A 23884-nucleotide genomic window follows, 5' to 3' on the forward strand; every position below is an offset into this window, starting at 1 on the left:
GAACAATCTTTACTGTTTGTAAAGTGAGGTGGGGCACAATGTTGATTGCTGCAGCTCTCATAGTAGCTATATTTACCACATGAGCAAAACATCCTATTTGTGGTCCGAGTCCATCTGTGTCACATACTGAATTAACAGTATTTGCAGCATTATCTATAGTCACTGGTATGGATTTGGCCAGTTTAACTTCCATTTAGTCCTGGCAGTTTTTAATCCATCAATGTAGTATATGGACTACGCGTCACTCTGGGCTTACGCAGCTAAAGGCATGGGATCTAACGTAGCACATCTAGGTTGCTATTTGATGATATCTAATTTGTGCGCGCAAGAGTTGGCATGGGATCTAACGTAGCACATCTAGGTTGCTATTTGATGATATTTAGTGTATGCGCGTGAGTGTTTTCTGGGAAATAAGAAAGGAAGAAAGTTAACAATCGCCACAGAAGTCATTTCTGCTCATTACTGCACAACACCAGCATATGATAATCGACTTTCATAAACAGGACGAGTTTGAAGTACGGCTCTCTTAATTTGCCACTCATTGTTCATCATGAAACCGTGAGTCTGCTTAGTGTCCCATGGTCTTAAACTTTCTGATCCCAAAGTCGTCACAACAGCAGACGCTACTGAACGCATGTCAACCGATTGTGAATGCATTGTTTGAATTAGCAGGGCATCAAAGCGGACTTGCGTTGTTGTTAACTCACTGTTCGTTAAGACAGTTGTGTTTATTTCGTTTGGTAAATGAGAGACACAGTTACACGGATGTCAAGCATCGGGATTTGGGAATTTAGCTCTCTTGGGGAGGAAAGTATAGTTGCTTTCAAGTGATGCCAGTAAATGGTATCGGCGCTCTAAATGTTGATACTCGTCGATACCGATACCACCAATCCGGGCCGGATCGGCGCCCCCTGCCGGGACTGGTATTGGTGCAACTTTTTGCATTCTTTAAAATTAAAAACCCAATGCTTTTCAACTGATTCAAAAATGGCCCGATCGGGCTGATTTCAGATCATGTGATCAGATCGGGGACGTCCCTAATAATGATGGTGGTACTACTCCTTCTCAAAAACTTAGCATATCGTGATAAAGTTTATTATTTTCTGTAATGTACTGATAAACATTGTGTAGTCTATTTCAACCAATTCCGTTTCGTTTGCAAGTTATTTGTTAGTTTCAGGGCTCCGAAGTGGCTAAGCTAGCGTGAGTCAATAGCACCATTATAGCATGCCATTAAAAAACAACATATGCACACATGAAAATCACCGATGACCCATGCAATCAATACTGTTGTTTATGTTTTCAGGATAAAGTTATTAAAACATACATATGAACAGCAGTATTTGTAATCCAGAAGCTCTGCAGAGGAGCAGGGCGGAGTGGTATTACATCGGGTTTTTTTCACCGCTGATTTTTTTATGTCGTAGCCAGTAGCAAGTGACCAGTTTATATTTTTCCTCGTTTTTCATAGGGAATTTGTGGAAACTTTTCTTTGCCCGTTTCTTCTGTATGTTTCCACAGCCTCTAAATGCACATTTCGCCATGTCATGTCGTCGGCCGTCAGTTAACTCAGCAGACTGATGCTGCATTCGAGGAAGGTGTGAAGTCATAGTTTCCAACCTCTGATCTGGATCCGTTCGTAGATCTGTATGGTTTTTTTTTTTTTTTTTTATTGGCATGCTATAATAGTGTCATTGACTCGCGCTAGCTTAGCCACTCCGGAGCCCTGAAATTAACAAATAACTTGCAAACGAAATGGAATGTGTTCAAATCAACTCCACCAACTATCTTAACCCCTGTTAACTCGAAGATTAAGCCTAATGTCAACAATCCTGAACTTCTGCTTTAAGTGAGGGTGTCTTTGGGGCGGTTTACATGGCGACTCTATGACACAAAGACGCAATGACTGAGTAGCAGAATGGCCTCGCGTGCATATGGTGTCGGCGAAGACGAAAAATTCTGAATCTTGCCTCCAAAGTGGAAGAATTTGATTGCGGGGGATTGAGGGGGGCTTGCTCCGCATGCGTATCAAAGGCTCCCATGGCGCGAGACCCCGCCGATAACGTCAGCACTCGTACACGTCACATTGGGCGTGTGCAGCGGTGCTACTAAACATTAAAAACAGCAGATATGGCGGAATGACGGCTTTAAATTACTTTTTTAATAATATTTTTAAATTAAATATGTTGAATGTTTCCATTTTTGTGCCTTTTTTGACCAAAAGAAAAATGCCATTGCTTCGAGTGGGCGGGCATATTTTTTTCCAGGTTGAGGAGCTTGTTGGGGTCAAAGTGCATTATTCGCTGTCACCTTGTAAATCTGCACTGCCCCCAAGGGCTTGGCATGAATACTGCATCGTTTTCATGTGTAATTGCAACGTTGTTCGAATGGAGACGGGCCCATATACAGTGGGGCTAGTAAGTATTAGTCAACCACCAATTGTGCAAGTTCCCCTACTTGAAAAGATGACAGCGGCCTGTAATTGTCAACATGGGTAAACCTCAACCATGAGAGACAGAATGTGGGGGAAAAAAAACTGAAAATCACATTGTTTGATTTTTAAAGAATTTATTTCCAAATTAGAGTGGAAAATAAGTATTTGGTCACCTACAAACAAGCAAGATTTCTGATTATCAAAGAGGCCTAACTTCTTCTAACGAGGTCTAACGAGTTCTAACGAGGCTTCACTTGTTACCTGTATTAATAGCACCTGTTTTAACTCATTATCGGTATAAAAGACACCTGTCCACAAACTCAGTCAGTCATACTCCAAACTCCACTATGGCCAAGACCAAAGAGCTGTCGAAGGACACCAGAGACAAAATTGTAGACCTGCACCTGAATATGCAATAGGTAAAACACTTGGTGTAAAGAAATCAACTGTGGGAGCAATTAGTAGAAAATGGAAGACATACAAGACCACTGATAATCTCCCTCGATCTGGGGCTCCATGCAAGATCTCACTCCGTTGCCTCAAAATAACAAGATGGTGAGCAAAAATCCCAGAACCACATGGGGGGATCTAGTGAATGACCTACAAAGAGCTGGGACCACAGTAACAAAGGCTACTATCAGTAACACAATGCGCCACCAGGGACTCAAATCCTGCAATGCCAGACGTGTCCCCCTGCTGAAGCCAGTACACGTCCAGGCCCGTCTGCGGATCACTAGAGAGTATTTGGATGATCCAGAAGAGGACTGGGAGAATGTGTTATGGTCAGATGAAACCAAAATACAACTTTTTGGTAGAAACACAGGTTTTCGTGTTTGGAGGAGAAATAATACTGAATTGCATCTGAAGAACACCATACCCACTGTGAAGCATGGGGGTGGAAACATCATGCTTTGGGTCTGTTTTTCTGCAAAGGGACCAGGACGACTGATCCGTGTGAAGGAAAGAATGAATGGGGGCATGTATCGAAAGATTTTGATTGAAAATCTCCTTCCATCAGCAAGGGCATTGAAGATGAGACGTGGCTGGGTCTTTCAGCATGACAATGATCCCAAACACACAGCCAGGGCAGCAAAGGAGTGGCTTCGTAATAGGCATTTCAAGGTCCTGGAGTGGCCTAGCCAGTCTCCAGTTCTCAACCCCATAGAAAATCTGTGGAGGGAGTTGAAAGTCCGTGTTACCCAACGACAGCCCCAAAACATCACTGCTCTAGAGGAGATCTGCATGGAGGAATGGGCCAAAATACCAGCAACAGTGTGTGAAAAGCTTGTGAAGAGTCACAGAAAATGTTTGGCCTCCGTTATTGGGAACAAAGGGTACATAACAAAGTATTGAGATGAACTTTTGGTATTGACCAAATACTTATTTTCCACCATGATTTGCAAATAAATTCTTGAAAAATCAAACAATGTGATTTTCTGTTTTTATTTTCCACATTCTGTCTCTCATGGTTGAGGTTTACCCATGTTGACAATTACAGGCCTCTCTAATATTTTCAAGTGGGAGAACTCGCACATTTAGTGGTTGACTAAATACTTATTTGCCCCACTGTAAATGCAAATTTTAAGTTTTTTAAATGCTCGGAGAGTCACCAAGTAAATGGCCCCTTTGATGATACTTGGTGTGAAAAGTTTGAGAAGCACTGTAAAGACCCAATTATCCTTTTCCAGGTTTTGGAATCAGCACCGCATTCTGGGACCACCCTTTCAACACAGTCATTCCTGATGAGAAGTTTGAACCCTGAGGGTCTCCTGAAGACCCAAAGTACTGATCAAGCACCCCCCTGTCATGCCTGCAACAAATCAGACACCCAGTCCAGCCAAGATGGAGTTTAGATCTTTTTCCTATGCAACTAATCTACCCACATTATTTCAGCTTATATCCTCACTGCTCTTTCCATGTGTGTTTGTATATTCTTTTACTTGCTGTTGCAAAACAAAGGTCACGCCATTGCTGCACCTTAAACCACATTGACCTTCCCTGTCAGATTACCTGATTTTAAATTAGAACGCCGTGAGGGTTATCTGGGAGGTTAATGAAAAACATATCCAATACAGGTTTACATTGACACATCTAATACCGAAGCCTACTGTGATTTGAATGATGAATAAGCACAACAAAAATTTAAAAGAAAATTAAAATTTTAAAAAGATTCTAAATTGTCCCCTTCTTAATCTGTCCTATGAAATGTGGCTTTGGCTCCCTCAAAGCAGGAAAGAGGATTAAGGAAGTGACAGAAAGTGTGTGAATGTGAAAACCAGGCAGTGAAAGGCAGGATGAAGAGAAACAAAAGTATGTGTTACCTGGGGTTCTCCCAATTATGAGTTACTGGATAAAGATTTGTCCATCTGATTGGACACAACGCAAGTAAGATTATTCACTTTAGCACAAAGTGTATTATTAATGTCGGAAACATAAATGGAGATGCACTGTATTTTTGTAAATCTGTTCAAGGCCCTCCATTTACATTGTTCTTTGACCAATAATAATGCTATAACAATGTAAGAAAAATGTATGTTTTGTAAGATGCTTTGTACAGCAGATCCTTCAATTGCTCCAGCTTTACATCATCCCCAAAGGCAGTTCCCCAAAAGTTAAAAAAAAAAAAAAAAAAAAAAACAATGGATGATGTCAACGTTTGTGCCAGAGCAAGAGTGATGTGAGGGAATGAGGTCAGCTTGTCAGCCTTCCTGCTGTGGGGACTTTGGGGTTTTCATCTTATTTTTATATTTTGAATTTGGTCATTTGAGAACAAACTGCATTCAGCGACTGCTTGCAATGACTCCACTGCTCCCAGGAGGATGACGATGGACCGACCATCTGACTGGGCAGCAGGAAGTCTCGATAGCTGGCGGAGCCTCAATCGTCTCTTCTGGTCACCACTGATAACGAATGCAGAACAAACTGTTTAAAAGTCATATGTTTTAAGAGAAAGAGAAAATATACTTCAAGAAAGTCCACGGGTTTGAAGACTCACACGTATGTAATATATGCATAAAATGGAAAATAAAATAACATACGCATTATCCTCATGTTTGTACCATTTTTGCCATTAAAGAGGTAAATGTCAATATTTGTTGACCAATAACTTTTGTACTACAAATTTGTTCAGTGCGGCAATAAATGTCCAATAATGAGGCTGTCACTGAAAGACATTGGTCTATCTCACTCGTGTCAGCAAGGTTCATAATGAAATATTTAACAGCATTTTTACTCCATATGACAAATTGGTACTGTACTAGAAATTTTAGCATATCCTGAATATCCAATGCATGAAGAAAACTTTGATATGAATTTCCAACACAAATATGTTACTCTGTAACCCTTTTGGACAGCGATGATGATGATTATTATTATAATGTGTGTAATGATGGATGCTATACAGATACAGTATGGTGCCCACTTGGTGGAATAAAGTATAAAAAAAATCTTTATTTAATCAACATGAAAATATCTGGTCAGATTGATTCTGGCAGAAGAGTTTTTTAAATAATTAGAAAATTATGCTAAATATTTATATTGCGACACGTTTTATGTTATATATTCAAATATACTGTATTTGTAAATGTCTACGTTTCTGATGTTTTTTACGCAAACAATTTCACTCAAACCAAATAGTGTAATAATTTCAAGTTTACTGTTCACATAACAAAAATAAAATTCAATCACTGAAATTATTAAATATGAATGATGCCAGGGTCTACATGCATCAGCTCATGGTTTACATGGAAACTTTGAAATCAAAATACAGTACAGTACTATTCCTACCACTGAATGCCATTAATTTAGTGGGGTGCTGAGGGTGCTGCAGCACCCCCTGGTGTTGGGGAGAGAAAAAGGTTTTGGTAGAATTTTTTCTTTTCTTTTTTTTTTTTTTTTTTTTTTTTTTTTAAATAAATCAATAAATAAAAGATATTGTAACAAAAGCGTATTTTATTTTAGGGGATTAAAAACATGTTGAAAAGTTTTTTTGTTGTTGTCGTTGCTGATAGCATGGTCACAACCTGACGCCATGTTTGCTACTAGGTCAACTTGGATAAGGCCCTATTAGAACAGAAAAACTAACTGATGACAAAGGAGACGTTAACATGGCGCAAAAACGAATTAGCGTTTTTTTTTTTTTTTTTTTGAAACAACGAAATTTTATCAAATTCAATTCAAAGTCGACAACGAAGATGATTGTAATAATTTATAGTCGTGCCCAGCGAGGAAAAGTAAACTGCAGATGTAGACCATTGATAGTGTTGTTAGTATTACTTTTAAAAAGTAATTAATTACAGTTACAAATTACTTCTCCCAAAAAGTAATTCAAGTAATGTATGAGTAATTAGTATGAATGTAAGAGTAATTAGTTACTTGGCAAAGTAACTGGTGTGACCTTTCATGTTTTTTTTTTCCATTCCAAAAAAAAAAAAAAAAAAAAAAAAAAAGTAACCTTGCTTGGTTTGGAAGTCATTTATGTTGTGAATCAACCGATAAAGTTGTTAAAATTGCTCCCGTTATTGCATTAGTTCCCTTTTGTCTACTTTCGACATGTGAAAGTTTTAAAACTGTTTCATCATTTAAAGATAGATTCAAGATTTTGCCAGTTTAGGAGTCTTTTAGATAAAAAGTTACTTAGGTTCGCTAGGAAGGTTCTCTACAACAGAGCCTTCCTGAGAAGTCTACTGCTTTAAGATGGCGGCTGTTTACTAACGCCAGCGAGTCGATCATTTCGCCTCTAGTTCTCTATGCATCTGCTAACGCCGCTGTGTCTGTCATTTCACATCTACAATGTATCACAAAAGTGAGTACACCCCTCGCATTTCTGCAGATATTTTAAGTACAGTATATCTTTTCATGGAACAACACTGACAAAATGACACTTTGACACAATGAAAAGTAGTCTGTGTGCAGCTTATTTAATAGAGTTATTTTATTTTCCCCTCAAAATAAATCAAAATATAGCCTGTTAGTGCTCAGACCATATGCTGCACTCTACATCAAATTGGTGTGCATGGCTGTCACCCCAGGAGGAAGCCTCTTCTGAAAACGGTATACAAGAAAGCCCGCAAACAGTTTGCTGAGGACATTTCAATGTCATTTCAATACATGTCTGATGAGATGGGCGGACTTTCTTGTTAGCCAGTAGAGAGCAGTGCGCATTTAAAAATGGTAGTTGTAGGGTGCGAGATGCCTGTAGGTTCCAAGTGAGCTAGTAGAGGTCAGCTTTCAGCCTGTAATAGCACACACGTGCTTGTGTCCAGTTTTTTTTCGCCGCTTTCAGAAATATCAAAGAATGCAAGGGCCAAATTGATAATTGATATATTTATTTATTTTCAGAAATTTATTAACTAATTGGCTGCCATTGAAGATAATGATAGACGTCCAATCCAATTGGCCGTCTATCATTATGCCACCAATGGCAATGAAACATCACTCAAAGCCAGCCTTCAGTTTAATTGCATTTTATATCCAGAACTGTCAATGGCAGTGAATGAGTTACCTGTGTGCGGTCGGCTGCAGTCCGTAATACCAAGGGGTAAAAAATATGAATTTATTGCCAGGCCTGATAGATGCAGGTAGTATCATTCATCCATTCTCATGTATACAGTATTTAGATCCTCAAAAAAATCTTATTCTGACAAAAGACCGTATCGCCACTGAAACATTCTAAATACTCACAGACTTTGTGTTTCAACATCATGGAGACATTAACACTCTCTTAAAGCAAAAAGTACATTGATCAAATTAAGCCAAGTCTATCTCTCTTTGAGGGCACGGCTGGGCACTGTGTTTGACCTAGTCATGTGACAGTCCTAAAGAACTAAAGAGCGCTTCAAGAGGATCGTCCGGTCTGTGTGTGGGTGTGTGTGAGTGGGGTTACAAGTGGAAATTTTTTTGTGGGCCCCTCCAGGCAAACTGAGGGGGGTTCAGCCAGAAATATATATTACAGCTCCGCACATCATCTTACCTTTCTGTTTGACCCTCCTATTGCCCACGTCCAATTTAGACCCCCCCCCCCCCCAAGATCTGCCCCTGCGTCTACCATGAGGATGTTAAAATATACTGTAAACTATGACATTTCCCTTTGCCAGAAGGTAGCATTACGACTAAGAATGTATTTTTTTTTCATAGTTATTTTTAAGTCTGAATGCTCATCAATTGTGTGAAATTTGGGAGCAAATGCACACAGTGGCATGGGTGCTGAGTGTGCTTTTGCACCCCCTGGTGCTGGGGGTTTTTGGTAGATTTTTTTGTCGTTGATAAAAATAAATCAATGAATAAAACATATTCAAATATGAAATATATATTGAAATAGCGAATTTAACTTTGGGAATTAAATGTATATGTTGAAAAAGATTTTTTTCATGTTAATAATACGGTCACTACCTGACACGTTGCTTGCCACCAGGTCATGTTGAATAAGGAGTTATTGGAATGAAAAAGTTAACTGTTGACAGAAGAGGCGTTAACATGGCGCAAAAACGAATTAGCGATTTTTTTCTTTACAAAAACAGCAACATTTCCTGAAATTTAATTCAAGGTCAAAAATGAAGATGATTATGATACATTTTTTTTGTGCCCAGGGAGGAAAGGTTTGCTGCAGATTTAGACTGTGGAGAACTTCAAATAGTTTGTATTGTAGCTATACTATTGTTTTTTGTTGTGGTTTAGCTGCCGCCATGCAGAGCGCTGTTGGATATTGAGTGTTGTGAAAACTGGGTGTTAAACCGAGGCTTACTGGACCTTTTTAGTTTTCAAATGTGTTTGTGTGTCATTGCGCCGTCTAGCTGCTGGAGTTTGCATATAATACACGGGCGCTTTTATTTATAATAAAAAAACAACACACACTAAAGATGAAATAGAACGCTGTCTTTGTAGTAGCCTAGTAGTAGTACGTAAACTATCCGGCATGCATGTGTGCTGCCATTGTGCAAGCCTTGAAAGGAGACAAAGCGTGAGCATGAAAAATTTGGCTCGAAACGGTTTTTTTTGCGATGGGAAAAACAAAATAAGATCCGCAACACCCCTGCTGTGAGTGACTTCTAGCGCCCCTGTCTGGACTTAAATTCAAACAGTTTTTGTTATGACACATCATCAGCCACAGCCACACCCTCAGACCAAAAGTCATAATTTCTCGTGGAAAGCATGATGAATGTCGTGGGATTAAAAGGTCAAGTCCAATTGGTCAACTTACTTGGCGCAGTAGCCTACATTTAAAAGTACAAAATTACTTTTTGTCAGTTGTTGGTAGTGCTTAATCAGGGTATCCGCGCGTTCTTAAAAAGTCTAAAAATGTCTTAAATCCAATATTTTGAATTCAAGGCCATAAAAAGTCTCCTAAAATCTCACAAAAGGTCTTAAATAAGATTTTGAAAGGTTTTAAAAATCTATCAACATTTATTTTTATTTCGAAAAAACTTCAGACTGGCCTTTAAATGTTTCGAGTTTTGAGGACGCCAAAACCAACAACCTAGAGGAACTACCTGTACTACCCGCTTATTTTCCTTAAAGTTAAAAAAAAAATTTTTTTGGGGCTGGTATTAATGTGAAAGGGGTCTTAAACTGTATACAATACGGTCTTTAAAAATAGTATTAAAATGTCTTAAAATTGGCCTGTTGAAACCTGCAGAGACCCTGTTAATGTTTAAAATAAATTGTCTTAAAGGTGTCTTTAGGCCACCATTCTTATGATTCATGATGTTTTAATTTACTTGTGGACCATGTCCTCAAAGCTAATAAACAATTTCCTGATTCATCCACGCTGTGCCTGTAGGTGGCGTTATATAAGCTCTGAAAATGTGAAAAAATAGGCCAAAATTAAACATTCCCAAAAATAACTCCCTTACTGTCTATTTTAGGATATTGCGTCTGATGACATTTTCGTACATCTCGGGGTACCCTGACATTTTTTGCAAAAATATACTAGGATAGGGCTTCGTTTAACCTATGTAGGGAGTCGCCAAGGAGCCATGTTTTTTAAATCCTTTATGACAACATACAAAATATATAAAACAATTCACCAGACATTACTATCGATCATCTTGTTTTCACACTTATAACCCAAAGAGTGATCTTTATCAGTGATTCTCAAAGAATTGTACGAATATTACTTTCTCCTGTGGCATGCAAATGAGTAACGTAAAGAGTAGGTAAAGTTCAGTTGTATTGAACTTTTAAAGTGCGTATGACAGCAAAAAGCATGTTTATTTCATATTTCACGCCGTGTTTTATGCTCCTGAATGAAATGGACCGCTTGGACACGATCATTTGATATATTCAATTTTTGAATAGCGCGAGATGAAAATGAGTGACTTCGGGCTTTAGTCTCGGGTTTAGGATGAATGCGAATGTGACGTCACCCGAGTCAGCATCTCACAATACAGCATTGTTTTATAGCATGCAGACGGACTGCCGATTCAGCTGATTCAGGCATGTGAGCCTTTTTGGGTTTCAAACGGTTCCCGTTCAACGCGGATATTGGCCAAAACAAGCCCTACTGCTGTGGGACCATGGGACAAGGAAGTGAGTAAACCTCATATTTTGTATTATGTCAAATACTGGGATCATGGCACACGTTTTAATATGGAGGTGGCTTGCAGTTTGTGGCTGATTGTGCACCGAAAATGCCACTCAGCTGACGACATGCGGCTTGTATGCACCCTCCTCTATACTCGGTTTATTGCCCTCTTCGTGTGCCCGGTGTTCTGTCAAATTTTCAACCCCATCAGAAATTGCAACTTTGCGTTAAAAATGGCCGCGAATACAGCAATTACTCTCCTGTCCGTAGCAGGGGAACTAGCTATAACTTGCTCACCGCCTGAGGGGGTTGCCGATCGTCGAAGACAATCGACAACCCTGCCACTGTGTGATATGATCCGGGCTAGTTTTGTATGATTTTTAGCTTCGAAAAGCGAAAATAACATTTAAGCCGTCACTCGTATGTCAGCTACCTGTATTCGTTTGTTTACATTCTCCGAAGCCGGGACAGGGAAATGAAAAAAGCCTGACTAACTACGGTGGCATAAAATATCATTCGGGAGGTGCGACAATAAAGGTGAAGTCGACAGTTTTGACCATTATGTAGTAATTTTGCCATGTCGTACTGAATAAATGCATTTTTATTATTTCATATTCCATTAAGCACAAGACTGTTTTATGTCATGCCCATACCATTTATTTACCAATTGGGGAAAAATAATAAGAATATCCTGTAAAAATATTGGAGTAGAGACACTGAAACAATGAAATTTTTCGGCTCTCTTCGTCACATTTTCCCCATTCTAAATAATTCCAACCTCAATGGGCTGAATTCTAAATCAGGTGAAACCATGACCCTGCCGACATCATCCTCCTGCTGGGGACGCTGGAGCCTTATAATGGTAGGCATGGCTAAACGGCGGATTAAAAGACAAATTTCTCGTCATCTGTGCATTGCCAAATTGTTGTATAGTCACCTCAAAATATGATTCTAATTCACATGATAATGCTATTTAAGACTGTTTTTTTTTATCCTGTCGCACCAATCTTAAGTTCAGTGCATTTGCATTTAATGTAATGGCTTGTTTTGACACTTTTTTACTGTGGAACTTATATGCAAACATTTTTAACTTTTTCCCCAATGATGCTTCAAACAGTTGGACTTAATTCCTCCGTAACTACTGTTGTTAGATTGTTATCGTATTGTATTGAACTTCAAATGTTTTTCCTGTGAAATGTTATTTTTAGTTGCAATCAACTTTTTTTCCCTCTTTGCGCTTTAATCTCGGATAATTTTAGAGACGTGGTGTTTTTCTCACAATATCACAATTTATGCCTTATTAATATCACTGTATAGCCCCTTTCAGACTTATATCCCAGTAAATGTCAGGTGACACGGGATTTGATCGTGTCATGATTTTCAGACATGGGGAGATATCCCGGGAATAACGTGGGTCGGACACATTCACAGACTTCACATTCACTTCACATTCACAGTCCCGTGTTGCCGACTCGGTGCTCTCTGTGCGGTGCGGGCGGTTGGCGTGATTTTATAACCCAGACATTATGTCATTTTTGGTCGGCATCGGCAACAAAATAATCCACGCATTTCCAAATATGGACGATGGGCTCTCTTCATCGGTTTTACGATCCAGTTGCAATTTAATTTTGCTATGTTTTCAGTTTAATTTTGCTATTTCCAGTTTACCATGTTGATAATTGCGATTTTTGTTTACCACTTTTCATCTTACTGCGAAGAGAGAGGAAATGACGATCAGCCCGCCATGATATTTACGTCATCAGCCTGCTTTCACACGTATCACTTCCCGGGAAAGTTCCGGACATTATACGAAGACGCGACTCAGTAAACGTCTGCGTCATCTCTGTGTCAGTCGATCCGGGAAATTGCTTTCACACACATAAGGTGTTCAGATTTGCCTGAAGGGACTTATGAGTAATTTTATTCTTTTTCTACGTAAACTTTGGACTTTCTAGTTGAAAATGACATCTTGAAATAGCATTTTATGAGTTTAATCTGTATCTCATTTTTGATCAAAACTTGGTCCTACTGTACTTCTGTAATTGAATGTTATTCAATATTGTGGTACTTGAAGAGGCAATTACTTTTTAAAATGGCACTTTATGTAAAATTTTTTTAGAAGAAGTAATCTACACCCAATGGTGTAGGTTTGCATAGAGACTGTTGAGACATTACACTGCCAACTTTTCAGGATGCTCGAATTGTCTCCACCAACTTTTAAGTAATTTGATTTGCATTATATAATAACTCCAGTTTTATAGATAATTTCGATTGTCTTCCTATATGTTTTAGGGATAGAATTGACCCTACCATTACTAAGTGAATTATTTTCATTATGTTCCGACTTACATTTACCCCTTTTCACTTGCTGAATGTGCCAATTCATTTTATTCCCTCAAACACATGTTTGATTGGCTGATGCCGAGACCCACCCCACACATACACGCACTCACAGCCCCGATAGAAATGCAACATGTCAAAAACATGCCACCTCCTAAGCCCCCTTCAGAGAGGAGGGATATTAGAAATTCTTTCGGCCAGCAGCAGCAGCCACGTCAATGTTGTAGAGTTGGGGAACACTAATTTTCCAAGTGGAAGTCCGACCTGCATCAAAGTCATAACATGTAACAGAGTCATAGCATAACATTAAAGTGTAATCTGTTTGGTCTTATTAATGTCCCACCCCCAGCAAAAAGTGTACATGCAGGTTATGCAGTTATATTGTCCCTACCATTGTTGAGACCAAACCTACGCCCTTGTCTACACCCCAAAATGACAGCGATATAGGAGAGCGAAAGAAACAGAATGACAGTGTGATGCTAACCAATCAGACTCAAAGAGGCGGGTAGAGCAGTAGGACCCAGGGACTTAACAACAGCAGCAGTGGTGGCAAGCAAGCCTGAAGGAGGGGCCTGACTATAAACCAAACAAGCCTCCACACCCTGCAGTCCGGGGAAGTTCCTCTGCATTCCTGCCATACATGCACTCACACATAGCCAGAAAGCGGCGAGAACTCTGCGGACTGAGTGAGTGCAGAGTCAGATGGTGTTATTTTTGCTGTGTATTCAACAAAGCTAACTCTATGAAGCTTTCTTCCTGTTCTGCAACAGAAGGGGGTGTGGTGTGGTGTGGTGTGGTGGGCCTGCTGAGGCCTTTTGGAGAACTGGAGACCAGACGCTCATCATCCAGCCCCTGCCAGGTGTTGTATTTCCTAATTCATCCCTCTTTGTCACTTTTCCACGTCACTTTCTCTTCCTCCTGAGTCGAGCTGAAGGCATTGCTACTGCAATTTTTTCATCCTGTCAGTCTTTCAATGCAGCACTGGATAGTTTCATGTCTACCAAAACAGCTTCCTGCAAAGTGCTGCACATTTGGCCTCAAAATAAAATCTCCAAGTTTTGTTACTGTGTTATTATCATGTAATATACTATAGACACAACATTAGGTTGTTACTGCACCATATGAGCATTAGTAAAGTATAAAAAATCCTTCATATGTTGACATAATCAGTGATTTACAGCAAAATTTTGTATTTCTTACCATTATGGCAGTGTAATACTCCATGCAGTGCATCACACTGACTGCTTGGGCTAATATTTGTTTCACAGCGGGACATAAGTGACACAATTATCATGTCATAACCACTAGAGGTGGGACCACCATCAGTCATATGATTGCATAGTTTTCTCTTGAAGCATAGAAGCCAAACTGTGGCAATTTCAATCAAAGTGTTGATGCCAGTATTCTCAACAATGCATATATTGATCAGACAATATCTTGTTTTGTATTCCACGTCATGTAGATCTGCTTAACGATTTGTAATATCTTCTACACACTTCCCTGGTTATTTTTTTGAATATGCCAATTTTATAATAATAATAATAATGATGATAATAATAATAATAATACATTTTATTTCAATCATCTTTTAAAACACTCAAGGACACTGTACAAGGGATAAACAATATGAACAAGCGCAAATTAAAAGTAGAATAAGAGTAATAGAAAATTAAGAGGTCGAGACAGAACAGAGCTAAGGATCAAGGTTGGTAAGAAAGATTGAGCATGTATGTTTTGAGTCTGGATTTGAAAAGTGGGAGCGTAGATATGGCCAGGCCGTGAAGTGCTTTGAACGTGATGAGGGGAATAATTCTTTGTTCGATTGGGAGCCAGTGGAGTTATCGGAGGATGAGATTGATGTGGTGGGTGGTGTGGTTCGAGTGATGAGGCGTGCTGCTGACTTTTGGAGGAGCTGCAGTTTCTGGAGGGAAATTTGTTTGGGATACTGTAGAGCAGTGAATTACAATAATAAATCTGGGAGGTGACTAGACTGCAAACAAGAGTGGCAGCGGTGTGAGGGGTGAGAGAAGGAAGGAGACGAGAGATACTACAAAGGTGGAAGTAGGCTGACCTGGTAGTGTTGTTAATTCAGGAGTGGAATGAGAGCATGCTGTCGAGGAGATTTCTCATACATTTCCAAAACTTCTACTTTGTATTTTACTTTTTACTATTGTTGTTTTACTATTTTACTGTAGGTTTTGTACAAATAAAACCTGTGCTCCTACTTTGAAAACTCACATTTGTACAAGACTGCCCTGCCGTTGACCAATATCAATACAGGGTGTAATGCTGTCGCTCGCAAAGTCAGCTAGAAAGGCAACAACTCCCAAATAAGGCTCCCGAGGAAACTTAGTTAACACCAATTGTAAGTTACACTCTGATTCCCAATTTTTAATAAACAATATTTAATATATATGCAATGCAGTTATTCACTAATGCAAATAACAACCCAGTAATGGATGTAGTACTCACTTTTTTTTAACTTAGTATCTAAGAAAAAAATACTCACGTTGAAGTTGAAAAGTATTTTTCTCTCGATGCCAAAATATAATATTTATATAAATATATAAGTATACATATACATATGGCGAAAAACACTCAGGTGACTTGAAGTTCTGCGCTGAGACCCACAATTTGGCCAAATTTCAAAATTGTCCGCTTAAAAGCTTAAAATCTCGATTTTCTGGGGGAAGAAAAATTTTGAACCGCAGGGCATTTAATTTTGCATTTAATTTTTTTTTTTTTTTTTTTAACAGTGAAACCTTAAATGGAGGTGAGAGCATGAAAGAGCATAATTAAAGACGCCATGATTTTAACGAGATATTATCGCACACTTACCTTGTTTCGATCCATAAACTCCATTTAGCATGTATCACCGAATGCCAAGACACAGCTGTGAATGGCCACAGACGGATTTGGGGGAGATTTTATGGGTGAAACATGATAATATAACAAGGGCCGCGATGCAGAAATCCTAGACATCAAGGAGTAGTGGAGATGTTCTTTTTCATATATTTACCTTTTTAAACGTTTTTATTTTTCAAATTTTCTTTGTTTGGATCGATTATTTATCACCTAACATATCGGAGAAAATGCGACAGTAACAAAAACAAAATACAATTAAGCGGTAGTTATAAGGTAGATATCTGTGACTTATTTACAGACCCCGTTTTTTTCATTGTGATCTAATTTGTTTAAAAGTTTAAAATATGCGAGTGAATAATTTTTTTCATACGTTTTTTTTAAACTAAATATTAGACATGTATTAATGATTCTGAGCTAAAAATGACAGACATTTTGAATGACAAATATAATTACTTACCTTCTTTTTATGGCTGGGTTGAAACAAAAGCGGTTGCACGACGTCTGTAAATGGGGGTTACCAGGGTAAAACGGACAAATTAAAAATAGTTTGGCGGCTTAATGCGCCATGAATCTGCTATGGCAGCATATAGACATATTGTTCTATCAAACACAACAGTTCTTTTGGCTTAAAATACAGCAGTTTATTTTAAAGAGGGGTACATATACATACATACTGTTTATATTATATTATACTTCTTTAATGTACATAAATATATACATGCAGAGATCAGAGTCAATATCCAAAGAAAGTACCAGGAAATTCATTGACTGCTCAGTTTTATTTAAAACTGTGCAAAATGGAAAAACAAGCAATAAAATTGATTTTACTGTTAACAGAAGCCTAACAAGCTCCAAAACTCCAAAACCTAGCTCAGTGGCAGATTGCAAGCAACTATAAGGTGCATACCATCACCTACTGTACAGGAGTATACAGTACGCTGCTCTTATTGTTGGTTTTTATTGGTCAATATCTTGTTCACCAGCCTAATCTTGTACTCGTGTTGCTGCCTGCAGTGCTCAATTACACTAGAGCAGGGGTTCCCAACCTATTCCACTAAGGCACACTGTGGGTGCAGGATTTCATTCTTACCAAACAAGATGACAACACTTTTTCCCCAATCTGGTGTTTTACAAGTGCAATCAGTTGATTGCAGTCAGGTGTGGCTTGTTTTAGCAGAAGCCTCATTGGTTCAACTGTCTCTGCTGGATCGGCTGGAACAAAAACCAGGACCCACAGTGTGCCTTGAGGACTGGGTTGAAAACCCCTGCACTAGAGGCAGCTGCTGAAATTCCAGCAGAGCATTGCACAGGGCTTATCGATTGCGCCGGAAGCATGTAAACGAAACGATCCATTTACAATGATAAAAAAAGAAAACAAACAAAAGTAACGTGTAACGCGGACGGCCATTTGAAAAGTAGTGGAGTAAAAGGTACAGATCCAGTACGTGCTGTAAAATGTAGTGAACTAAAACTAAAAAGTACCTTTCCATATTTGTACTCAAGTAGAGATAAACAAAAATGTACTTAGGTGGAGTAACAAAGTACTTTTACCTCGTTACATTCCACCACTGCTACAACCCCAAAAACAAACCTATAAAATCCAATCAGGTTTAAAAACTTTAGTTTCAATTTTTAAGACTGAGAAAATAAACCAAAACATTAAGGGAGTGATGTCAATCCTAACCTTTGGAACATCCTTAAGCAAAACATGTGGTGGTGGGTCATTTCACTTAGTGTTTTTGGTGGATTTTCACACAAGCAACATTTGATGACAAAATGAAAATTGCACATTTTTCTGTAAATCACTGTAAGAGTGAGGTTTTACAAATGTGATCATGTCAAGAGAGTTAATCTTCTGTGATGATAAATCGCCAAATAAATACTGATGTGTTGCTGAATATTTGGATCATGAGGACAAATGTGCAACAATGGACATTCATTGGTTGGTCACAGGACTATAAACAACCAGACAGTCACGTATTTGCACAATCCCATGGTTGATACGGTCATGAAATAAACTAGAAAAGTTAAGAAAATTGAAAAAGAATTTTCTAGGTCTATGAAACGTTTTTGAAAAATAGCATTTTCATTCATGTTTTGTTATGAAAATTCTGACTGGATATTATACAGGATGCTTTTTTTCTCGAGGTCTTCAAAACTTTTTGAAATTTTCATTCATGTTTTAAAACATGACAATTCTGACTGGATATTACTTAGGATGCATAGCACATAAATAAAGGAGTGTAATATGCAATTAAAAAATAAAAATTCACATTTGTGCGACATCATGTAACATACAGTAAAGGTTAACAGTCTGTGGATGTCGGCGCCGTTGTTTGTTGTTTGAAAACTGAAACGTTTAACTTTGTTAAATTGAGTTACCAGTTAGTGCATTTGAAGTACAGTATAAAAATAAAATAAGTCTTTTGCCAATATTGAAGCAGCTAACAAGTTAAACTGGAACTCAAATGATGTGTTGCTGAAATGCAAATGTTAACATTAACATATTGTCACCTTAAAATAATAACATGTCATTTTTTTGTTACAAAAATGATTAAAATGTTTTGTAAAGACATACAATTTTAAAAATGGTTCAGTTTTCGTGTTTCCTGAAAAATCCCACAAAATATCTATTATGTTAAGAAGGTATCGATATATATGTATTTTACACAAAGCACCATGTGTGCAAGAGACACTCTGACATTGGCTGAAAAGACAGATCATTTTATTTTACTCAACAAAAACTCTTTTTCAGGTTATGGACAATACAGTACATGCTGTTGATGTGGACTGTGTTATTATGCGTACCGTATATTTCGGTCTATAAGGCGCACCATCAGCGAGTGAGGTTATTTTTACACACTAGGCGCATCAGTGTATTGAAGTTATCACTTGTTCTTAATCTTTTAACTTTGTAATGATTGTTTTATTTATTACATATATTTATTATTTACATATTGTCATTGTCACATTGTTTTATTTATGGATTTGATGAATGATGAATGGGTGTATTGAACACTTTACTGGAGAACTAAAATCCAGAAAAATAAGTTTGAGATCGTTAAGCGCCACCATTTTTAAATGACCTTTAGTCTGAAAAATACAGTAATTACACTGCTGGCCAAAAATATTGGCACCCTTGCAATTCTGTCAGATAATGCTCAATTTCTCCCAGAAATTGATTGCAATTACAAAGGCTTCGTTCATTTATTTTGCTTGCAATGGAAAAACACAGAAGAGAATGGGGAAAAAATTAAATCATTATCATTTTACACAAAACTCCAAAAATGGGCTGGACAAAAGTATTGCCACCATTTTAAAAAAAATTATGTGATGCTTCTCTAATTTGTGTAATTAACATCACCTGTTACTTACCTGTGGCACATAACAGGTGGTGGCAATAACTAAATCTCACTTGCAGCCAGTTAAAATGGATTAAAGTTGACTCACCCTCTGTACTGTGTCCTTGTGTGTACCACATTGAGGATGGAGAAAAGAAAAGACCAAAGAACTGTCTGAGGACTTGAGAAGCAAAAATGTGAGGAACCATTGAATAGAATAGAATAGAATAGAATAGGTCTTTATTGTCATTGTCAACAACAGAACATTGTGAACAACAAAGTTGGGCATGGCACTCCAGTATAAACATATGTATTAGATAAATAAATAGAAAAATATATTGTCTGGAGCTATAAGTGCATAATTATAGCTTACTTTGACTGAAATGTACATGACGGAAAGAGTGCAATGCTGTTCTAATGTTAGCAGATTCATTTGTGCAAAGAATACAATATAGATTTTAGAGAAAAAACATTCTATAAATAAGAGTGGTCCAAGTAATGTGCAGCTTCACGATTTAACCCAGTTAAAAAGTGTTTCTTAGGAGTTCATAGTTTTGTTGTGTTTAAGGTAGTAATGGCCCTGGGAAAGAAGCTGTCTCTCAGCCTGTTAGTCCATGTTTTGTGGGACCTGTAGCATCTGCTGGAGTGCAGCAGGTCAAAGAGGTGGTGGAATGGGATGAGAAGGGTCCTTAATAATGTTAACAGCTCTTCTGTGGTAGCGGGTGCAGGCAATGTCCTCAAGACTTGGCAGAGGGCAGCCGATGATCTTCTGGGCTGTGTTGATGACTCTCTGTAGGGCTCTCCGGTCTGTTGCTGTGCACTCAACATACCACACCGTGATGCAATATGTCAGTATGCTTTCCACAGCAGCTCTATAGAAGGACACCAGCAGCTTCTGCTCCAGGTGGTTTCTTTTGAGCACTCTCAAGAAGTGGAGTCGCTGCTGGGCCTCTCCTACCACTGCTCTGGTGTTGGCAAACCAGGAGAGGTCATCAGAAATGTGCACCCCCAGGATTTTGAAAGTATTGTCCCCATTGATGGTGAAGCATGGGCAATCTTAAGGCCACAAGTCCATCTCCAAAGACCTGAATGTTCCTGTGTCTACCGTGCGCAGTGTCATCGATAAGTGTAAAGCCCACAGCACTGTGGCTAACCTCCCTAAATGTGGATGGAAAAGAAAAATTGACGAGAGATTTCAACGAAAGATTGTGCGGATGGTGGATAAAGAACCTCGACTAACATTCAAACATGTTCAAGCTGTCCTGCAGTCCGAGGGTACAACAGTGTCAACCCGTACTATCCGTCAGCGTCTGAATGAAAAGGGATTGTATGGTAGGATACCCAGGAAGACCCCACTTCTGACCCAGAGACGTAAAAAAGCCAGGCTGGAGTTTGCCAAAACTTACCTGAGAAAGCCAAAAATGTTTTGAAAGGATGTTCTCTGGTCAGATGAGAAAAAAGTAGAGCTTTTTGTGAAAACGCATCAACATAGAGTTTACAGGGGGGAAAAAACAGGCCTTCAAAGAAAAGAACACGGTCAAACATGGTGGAGGTTCCGTGATGTTTTGGGGGTTGCTCTGCTGCTTCCAGTACTGGACTGCTTGACCTTGTGCATGGCATTATGAAGTCTGAAGACTACCAACAAAATTTGCAGCATAATGTAGGGCCCAGTGTGAGAAAGCTGGATCTCCCTCAGAGGTCATGTTTCTTGCAGGACAATGACCCAAAACATACTTCAAAAAGCACTAGAAAAGGGTTTGAGAGAAAGCACTAGAGACTTCTAAAGTGGCCAGCAATGAGTCCAGACCTGAATCCCATTGAGCACCTGTGGAGAGATCTGAAAATGGCAGTTTGGAGAAGGGACCCTTCAAATCTCAGAGGCCTGGAGCAGTTGGCCAAAGAATTGTCTAAAATTCCAGCAGAGCATTGTTACAAACTCATTGATGGATACCGGAAGCGGGTGTTCGCAGATATTTTGTCTAAAGGTTGTGCTACAAAGTATTAGGCTGAGGGTGCCAATGCTTTTGTCCGGCGAGTTTTGTGTTAAATGATAATAATTTTTTTTTTCATTCTCTTTTTTGTTTTTTTCATTGCAAGATATTACTAACAAAGCATGTTTTTTTAATGCAATCATTTTCTGAGCGAAATTGAGCATTATCTGACAGAATTGCAGGGGTGCAAATACTTTTCTTCAGTTCCTGGTTGTATTTGCAATTCAGATTATTAAGTGCCAAAGTTACTGTTTTTCATTTGGGGTTTCCAAACCTTTTCTCCCAAAGTTTGCATACAGAAAATCATCAATTTAATACAAATCAAATCCAATAGTAAAGGTAAAGTTATGTAAAGCTGTGGTATATATGCTTTCATTTGTACAGTATTTTATGCAACCAAGCAACACTGTCTGTGTCAAATTTGATCCCTGATCATAAAAGAATGGCAGCCGGAATTAAAACCAAATTCCTCCAAAATCAAGTTAGCTAGTTTCCGCTCAAGATAAATTCTCACACATGATTAAAAACCAACATAAATTAAAAAAAATAAAAAACAGCAGGAAAATGAAATTATTTTTTCAGTCTTGAAAATTCAGTAAAAGTCGTAGAAAAAGTTGCAGCATACCCAGGTTGCTCAAACATTTGCATTTCTTTATGTTCCCATAAGTCTCACATTCAAGTATGCAATGGCCTGCAAAACTTTTCCTGCCACTATTGTATATCAATATAAACTAATAAAAAGTCCAAAAGTAATTTTTTTTTGCTGTGTTCCCTGTGCCACTCCACCCCTACTCCTCCATACAAACTCTTTTCCGCTCAGTGCCATCATGAGTAAGGCAGGACCTGATGAAGGTGGTGGTATCATCGAGAGCCACCCAGAGAAGCCACCAAATGACAACGCACCCGGAGGTATGATGACAGGAGCCGGATGGACAAAAGTCAGCTGTCCTTGCTGCGTGTCCGAACGGGTTGAGCCTCTGGTTCTGGTGAAACTTGGTGAGACGGTTCGTCCTGAGACCAAAAGATGGCTCATCAGATTGATTGGAGCTCCTCAGAAAGACGGAGGTGAGACCGCATACCCTTGCACTTGAGCTTTTCGTGCATAGCTTAACAGAATTTGATACAAATTTTCATAGCCAAGAGGCAAAGGAAGGGACCGATTGACATTTTTAAGATTCATTGTAATGTAATGAGATGGCACAGTAATTTACACATCCTTTCCTTATTCTGAGGTCAGAGGTTCAATCCAAGCCATGACTCTTCTATGTCGAACTTGCATATTTTCCAAGGGCTTGAGTGACCTTTTTCAGGATATTTCATGCAGATTCCAAAAACATACACAAACATAAATCCTTGTTTCTTTATGTTTGTATATGTCATCCTGACCATTGGAGGCCTTCTTAAGACTTTTCAGCATCATCTCCAACATCTTAATTTTCATTTGAACTGTGTGATGTCTTTTTTATTGCGACATTGTCAGCATGGGAATATTTAATGACATTTAAAAGCAAATTACTGTATTTCATGGTTCGTGTTATGGTACAAAATAAACAAATGAGATAAGACATGTCAGAAGCATTAAAAAATAATTAGTTATCGTTACAAATTACCCAAAAAGTAATTGCGTTAGTAACTCAGTTGCCTTATTGTAAAAGAAATTAGTTACTATTCATGTTCTACATGTTATTACATAATACATTCTATAACATAGTTCACATGTTGCCCTGGGGAAGCTTGTCTGCGTGGCTATCGCATGTTTGATGGGATTCGTGCATGGCTGGACATAATTGGGCGCGCTCGGGTGGAGGACCTCGGTGCCAGAATTAGGGGGCGGCGTAGAGTGGGTTGCCAACAAACTCACTCTCGCAAGGGATTCACATGATTACTGGGTTGTAGATCACAGGGCTGATTTGTGTACACTCCACCCCTCCCAAACACTTATCTTCTAGACCTCCTCTTCTCTCTTTCCCTGGTTATCAGGCCTCCTTCATGGTGTCAACCGGAAATACATCTAGCTGACGATAGCACCTATTCATAGTTAGTGTAGGTGTTCAATGTACAGGTACAGTGGGGCAAATAAGTACTTAGTCAACCACCAATTGTGCAAGTTCTCCTACTTGAAAAGATTAGAGAGGCCTGTAATTGTCAACATGGGTAAACCTCAACCATGAGAGACAGAATGTGGAAAAAAAAAACAGAAAATCACATTGTTTGTGTTAGGTTTTGTGTTTGGTTTCTCCTTGTGTGACTTGTCCCTGTGATTACCCATTGCTCTCACCTGTGTGTGTTTTCCCAGTGTATCCTGCAATCTGCATCCACCTGTGTTACCCAGCTGTTCCTCGTCTCGTTACCCCTTGTCTGCGTATATAATGACCCAGTTTCGTGTCACTCC

General features: G+C 38.8%; 2 protein-coding genes across 2 annotated transcripts in view; both read left to right on the plus strand.

Annotated features, from left to right (window-relative positions):
• fa2h (fatty acid 2-hydroxylase) overlaps positions 1-5478 on the plus strand; it is an 87565-nt gene extending 82087 nt beyond the window's left edge. Inside the window, exon 7 of the mRNA XM_057836320.1 lies at positions 4123-5478. Within this exon, the coding sequence (XP_057692303.1) occupies positions 4123-4196 (74 nt within the window). The 3' untranslated portion in view covers positions 4197-5478. The remainder of the gene's footprint in view (positions 1-4122) is intronic.
• An 8368-nt stretch (positions 5479-13846) lies between these two features.
• ano10b (anoctamin 10b) overlaps positions 13847-23884 on the plus strand; it is a 39707-nt gene continuing 29669 nt past the window's right edge. Inside the window, exons 1-3 of the mRNA XM_057836355.1 lie at positions 13847-13981; positions 14066-14154; positions 22313-22557. Coding sequence (XP_057692338.1) covers positions 22320-22557 — 238 coding nt within the window. The 5' untranslated portion in view covers positions 13847-13981; positions 14066-14154; positions 22313-22319. The remainder of the gene's footprint in view (positions 13982-14065; positions 14155-22312; positions 22558-23884) is intronic.

This window comes from Corythoichthys intestinalis, chromosome 5, assembly GCF_030265065.1.
Source record: "Corythoichthys intestinalis isolate RoL2023-P3 chromosome 5, ASM3026506v1, whole genome shotgun sequence".
NCBI lineage: Eukaryota > Metazoa > Chordata > Actinopteri > Syngnathiformes > Syngnathidae > Corythoichthys > Corythoichthys intestinalis.